We start from the raw sequence: 6,753 nt of genomic DNA on the forward strand, positions 1-6,753 counted from the left end.
ACTACAGTTAAAGTAGAATAGGGAATTTTAATGGCTATGATGTGCTTTCTTTTATCAGAAAAACTTCTCTTGCTACACAGTTTTGGGAAGCTTGTTTTGGCAATAAGCAAGCAGTTTACTAGAGTTGTTTGTCATAGCAAGGGAAGACTCTTTGGGGTATATACTCTTGTAATAGTGGCTTTCTGGCCAGAAGTGAGAAGGTTGCTTTTCTGGGTGCAGATTTGCCAGTGCAAAGTGGACAGGGTACTTACCGCCAGAAAGCACCTTGAGACAGCGCACTGCTGGAAAAGCCACTGCCCAGCTATAGCCAAAAAGATGTGCTACTACTCCAGACTTAAACAATGCCTTGACCTCATGCACAGAAAGATAACAATTTCAGTAAATACATGTTATGCCTGTGGAAAGGATGTAGTAGAATTACCTTAAAATATGATTATGTGTAGTAACAGAGTTGTCCAAGAGTGGACTCTCGGTCATGCTGCTTCCATACATGTCAGAATTTAGCCAAGCAGAGCGGGCTCGCCTCTTTTTCTTCTCTTGTTCCTTACGTTTTCCAGGCTTTGCTTTCTTTTTCTTCCCTGATACCTTCAGGGGTTGTTCCTTGTAGGTCTGTGATTTATTTGTCTCCTGAGTTAGGTATCTGCCCTCATCTTCACTGCCAAATCGGACAGGGTAGTTCTTTGTGTTTGTAGCAGGCTTAGGGTTAGGTGAAACCTCTGAAGTTGCACGGATTTCTGCAGTGTTGACACCTTCAATTAAATTTTGAAGGAATATTCTTCTTCGTAGATCTTGGATTGACTTGCCCTTGTCATGCAGTAGCTGGTGCTCCGATACAGCCCGTTTGCTAAAGAAAGAGAAGAACAGAGGGGAAAGAGACATTTAGGATATGGTTATTGCCCACTGCTTCACAAAGCTCCTCTCTCCTCTGGCAGTGACTGCCTGTACCAGCTCTCAGGCTTGGAGACACCCAGTTAAGTCAGATCATGGGAGCAAGTCCTGCTTCTGAGTAACTGCTCTCTACAGAGAAGGAAAAGACCTAAGCTGGTAGTAATTCTCATCTGATCGATCACAGACCAGTGGACCTGAAGTTGGATTAGTCACTGCTTTATTCTAGAGGAGCATTAAAACTCTGAATACATCACACTTCGGGCAGTAAAACCAGGAAGACAGTTGTGAAATATATGAAAATCAAGAGGTCAGGTAATGGAGCACTGCAGTTGGGCAAGAGAAGGAATAACAAGTACTGAAGCTGGAAGCAGTGTTTATACAGCATCATTCTAATAATTTTATTCTGCTCAGTCATGTACTTTGAAAATATAAATAAATGCATAAAAATGCATTTCAGTTCTAAATTTAAATATGTGCAATTGCAGGAGCGTAATGGAAAAATGGTCAGATTTGGGTGTCTAAAGCATAGGCACTTCAATTCTTAATGAGCTATCTGGAGAGGCAGCTTGTGCAACAGCAGCAGCATGAGCATCAGCCACTCCTGTTGACTTTACTGCTTAGCCACTTGTGTCTAATTATGGCTTTAGATGCCTTCCTGGTGTTCCTTTAAAGTGTGAACTTCTGGGGCCAATATGAACTTCTTGGCTTCTGTGCTCTCTGCGTTTTACATGAGCCTTCTTCACTGGATCATCTTCCACAGTGTTCTGCTTTTTTTGTGTGGGTCTCTGATACTCTTTTAAAGTTCATGATATTATGGTTCACTAACCTCTTTCTAATTTTTGAGGAATGAGGAGATAGATATGTCTTTCAGAGATGTACTGGCAAAAAAAAAGTATGAAATATCTGAGGAAAGAAGATCCAAGTGGCACCTGGATAATAAAGAACTGTGAGAAAATACATGCTTTTTCCTTGGTGTGGGATAGACGCACAGCTGCACTGTGAACAACAGAAAGAGCACAGGCTGGGATTTTAGTTATGTTCCCATGAATGCTATAATACAGTTTATCCTTCTGGTTGCCCTACTTCAGTGTGCTGAGATTGGCGACGTATCCTTTCATCTTGCATCAGGGTACTGCATGTGACTGGGCTTGTACTGGCCAAAGAAAATGAATTTACTGCCTTGCCTGTCGTATAACCATTTGGTCAGCTAGTGGATACAGAGTTGTTTCTCAATGTGGGTGAAACAGGAGAAGACATAACTGTGACTATTCCTTCCTTCCATCCTTTCCCTAATTATCCTGCAAGGTTTCTAAATGTGGTGGACAAAGATAGTGTGCTAAATTACTGGAAGTGTTCTGTAATTTATCTTTCTCAGTCCCTTCAGCCAAACACTTGAGATTTGTGATTTGATCAACAATAAAGTTATTTGAGATTGGCAACTTTATGTAGCATTGGTTTAAGAGCATCCCTTTCACTATTTGTCTTTGTAAATCTGCAATTTGTATTGGGTCCAACTGGTTAGTTCAAGTGATACTACATCTCTATTGCTCAATATAAAATTCAAACACCAGCTTTCTTTCATTCCACTGTAAGACTAACAGATGACTGTTGTTTTTGCATGAAATGATGCAGCAGTGTCCTGGTTTCAGTTAGGACAAGAATGTATACTTGCCCAAAACCAGGCCTAGGTATACTCAGGTTTGTGAGCACACGTTTGGCCAAACATTGTCTATGATGTTTTACGTGTCCCATAATCAGATGAGTTTTGGATGACTTCAGGCCTTAGGACATGTATTTTATGCCCTTCAACTCATGTCTCTAAGTAAACATGCAATATGATAATACTGAACTGAACCCATATTGTTTCATTCTCTTCAGTGCAGCTGTGACCTTTAACTCAAGCTCAAGATCCCCCCCGGGAGAATTATTTTGACCAGTGCAGCTCTCCAATAGCCATCTCTAACAACCTTCTCATTAAAGTCAATCTGATTTGCAAGTGTGCTAATAAAACTAGAACCTTCAACTCCTCTGAGTGGCAAACTCCTGTGCTGTTTGTCAAGTTGTCCATTGTGGTTCACGTTACTTTCCTAGCTTCAGTAAACTATTTTCCCAGGGCTTTTTGCATGTGAAATGCAGTTTTCCTTTCATTCTTCTAGTCTGTAAGAAGTATAGAGAATCTTAGTGCTCTACTGAGTCTAAAACAGTATGTCTCATGTGATGAGCAAAGCTTTCCTACTGCCAGTTGTAACTAAAGGATAATTCCTTTTATCACAGACAACCTAAAGCTGCCTTAATCCTGTAATGTGTATTTGGTCAATTTACCCACTGTGACAAAATCTTGAATCTCCAAAGCCTGTTATTAAAGTACTCTTGGTTGAAAAGCTATTCCATTTTACAGGGCTGAAACCTAAAGATTTGGTTCCAGTACACACAAGACAGTCAAACAGCATTATGAGATCTACATCTTGTGAGAGTATGCATTTCCAAAATAATGCAGGGATAAACGTGTGATAGGTCACTGTGCCAAAGACGGTGGGTTTCTGTTTAAATGTCTATGATATTTAGCATCAGGTCTGGCCCCAAATAACATTCTGCTATTCCAGATGATTGTATAACGTAACGTAGTGTTACATTTCACATGACTTCTATTACTCAGTCAGGCTGAAGGATTACATTTTGCCTACCAATTTCCTTTGTATGCTCTAGATCAAAAATCTCCCTAAAATGAAGAAGCTGTGGTAGATACATATCTCTTTGACCTTCTGCCTCCTTCCCTTATGTTACTCAAACAACTACTATGCTTGTAAATCAGGGGAAAATACTTGCCCAAGAAAGCTGATATAAGAAGTGCTTCATACTGCAGATATCAACAATGTCTCACCCCCACACACAGAGTAGGAAGGCAATGGAAACAGAAATGATTGTGTTCACATATTGGGAATGATATTTAAAAAAAGAAAAATAATAATAATAAAAAAGGCTGTTAGCATTAAGATGACCCACTAGAGGTCCCTTCCATCCTTCTATAAATGCACCTCATTCAAGGAAAAAGAGTCTGACCCCAAACCAAATGCAGCAAATCCCAAGCTAACTTGTGGTGGGTACTTTTGAGAGAAGGTTGGTGATGGTATGTATTTCACCAGAGTGCTCAAACTAATTGCTGTATCCAAGTACACTATGTGCATATGAGACTTAATGTCTGATTACTGGGAGAACAGTAGAAACCCATTCAGATATTAAGCATGTACTTCCAGATAAGCTGTTCTTTTCAGGCAAATTCTTCTTTTTTTTTTCACTAGATAACTAGCGTCATTGAGAAGCAACATTCTTCAAGCAACAACTTGCTGCCTCAGAATTGCTCTTATTTGTTATTATCCTTGATTATTCATGTTGGGTCTGATCAGCAGAATAGGAGAAAGGAGAGAAAGGACTGTCAGCTCTCTGTCTGGGTTTTGCAAGACTGAGTGCCCTTGCCACTGGCTCCAAAGGAAGTGAAAGCTGCTCAACCTATCTCAGGGTTAGGAAAAATATTTTCTACAGATCTGGGGACACAGTGCTACAGTGTCTGGGCATGCTGATAAAAATATCTAATTTCACTTTGAGGCATTACAGGGTTTCTCAGAAGTTCTCTAGTCAGTAAAACATTTGTGTAACAAATAATATGTCTGGAAATCTTTTCTTGGGACAATTTGCTATTGCTTTCCTTGGGAGATTTGCCTTAGTAAAGTCTGTAGCACTAGGCCTATGTCATTTTGATTATTTTTGCATGGCTATAATAATGTGCCTTAGTATTTTCATCCATTACTGGTTTAAGCCTTTGAGAGAAAAAAATATCTCTAGGCTTAAGTGAGTTATTAACCATTAACTCTAGGAATGGTTTGTGGTGGTATTAAAACAGGACACATGTTTGAGTGTGGTGTCTGTGTTTGTGTTGTACCCACAAACAAAACTACGTGCATGCCACTAACTGACAGCTAACTGGTTTCTTGTGTGTGTTTTACATGCCATAGCAAAGAGGGAGCTGGGAAATATGTTTCAGCTGTTTAGCTTCCACTTTTTTTTCACCCAGTCAGGATGGAATGGGGATGTTGGGAAAAACTCTAATCCTGACCTTTAAAAACAAGTGTTACAACAATGCTAACTTCAAAAAGAAAAAAGATTATTTCTAAGCATTTCTTTTTTAACAAATTTGGCTTGGATCCAGTACAGTTTCTTAGCCAAGGAAGTACAGCATTTGACTGTACTTCAATTATTTTAATTTTTTGTTTATGAAACTGAAGTTTGGATCCTCTGTATAGCCAAAGAAAATGGTATAAAATGTAGGAAATATCTCAACAGTAGCTTTCAGGCATACAAAAAAGCTAAGCACTAATAGGCTTGGAAGAACACACTGTAACATTATCAGTAATACAATGTTCTACAAAATTTGCTGTAGGAGATTCATAGCAGCTGTCTGCTTGGTGCCAAAGTTTAGGTGTGTCTGAAGTCACTTCACCTGGGGGATATTTTTTGTTGTTTAAATGGCAGAGGAAGTGGTATTTGTAAATCTTGTCCTTATGCATGTAACAGAACAGTTACATTGAAATCCGTTTGATATTAAGTTTGCTGTGTCATGTTTCCCTGTATGTTGTGACTGGATTTTCTAACCTGACAGCCCTCCACAGTATGACCAAAGAGTTTCTTCCTTAGAAAATCTGATGCAAGTCCAGTAAGAGCCAGTGAACTAGCTACATGTGTTAGACAATTCCTCCTGCATCAGCCCATTGGTTTCTCCACTGCACTTTGCCTAGGGGACACTTGTATGAGCTATGGTGATTATTTTGGAAGAAGCAAAAGGGTCATTTCCGGGATAGAATCTCTTAAGTTACATTAGCATTTGTCAAAAATATGCTTCTGCCTCTGAGTCAGATACTGCTCTCCTTTCAGAAAAATAAAATAAAATAAAATAAAATAAAATAAAATAAAATAAAATAAAATAAAATAAAATAAAATAAAATAAAATAAAATGCTGAGGTGCCAGAAATCCAAAGCAATTGTTCATTGCCTCAGTTTCGTGATGGCCCCAACTGCTGTGTGTTTTCCCCTCCCTTATCAATACTGGCTGTACGCCCGTGCCAGAGAAGCACGCAGTACTTGGTGTAACCCTCAGAAGCTTGGTGGAACGGGATGCTCCCAGGCACCTTCCACGGTGCAGAAAGGTGCATGGACAACAGCGCATGCTAAAACTGCAGCTGCACGGCTGTTCCCCATGGAAGAAGAGCCTCTCAGCTCCAACATTGCCTTCCTAAGTGTTTTGTAAGGGCAGAAGCTTTCCCGTTCCCTGCTCCGAACACCTTCTGCCCGTAGCTCACAGCAAACCCGTGGGGGAGCACCTGGGGCAGCTAACGCGGAGCCTCCCGCTGCAGCGCTGCTGGAGGCTGCTGTCCCCTGGCCCCCTGCCCACCCTCACTGTGACCGAAGCGAGACAAAACCCCAGAGAAACTCACAGTCGGCGGCTGATCCCCTCCACTGATCTCCCGCAGGAGGGCACGGAGTAACTCAGCAGGAACACTGCGAAACTCCACTGCTGGAAGAGTTTAGTGAACATTGTATCCTCCGGGTCCTAAAACCTGCAAGGAAAGGAGGGTCAGTCCCGAAAGACACATGCGCCAGCTCCGTCCCCAAACGGTCCCTTGCTGTCGGCTCTCCCAACTCCCAGGCTGCGAAGGAAAAACAAAATTTCTCAACTCTCGACAGTAGCTCACTTCTTCCAAACTTTGCTTCGTCTCTCCCTTCCTTGCTGTCTGCTGCTCTCTTCCTCCCTCCCTCTCTCTGTCTCTCGCTGCCCGGAGGCAAGATCCCTCTTAATATTTGTTGAGGAAAAAA

General features: G+C 41.1%; 1 protein-coding gene across 1 annotated transcript; it reads right to left on the reverse strand.

Annotated features, from left to right (window-relative positions):
* Positions 1–417: 417 nt before the first annotated feature.
* PTHLH (parathyroid hormone like hormone) lies at positions 418–6,475 on the reverse strand (the record flags this gene model as incomplete). The annotated part of the gene is made up of 2 exons (XM_084283402.1): positions 418–844; positions 6,375–6,475. 2 exons carry the CDS (start codon positions 6,473–6,475, stop codon positions 418–420), a joined length of 528 nt encoding a protein of 175 aa, XP_084139528.1.
* Between the last annotated feature and the right edge of the window lie 278 nt (positions 6,476–6,753).

The sequence above is a fragment of the Netta rufina genome (assembly GCF_964035555.1).
Source record: "Netta rufina genome assembly, chromosome: 1".
Lineage (NCBI taxonomy): Eukaryota > Metazoa > Chordata > Aves > Anseriformes > Anatidae > Netta > Netta rufina.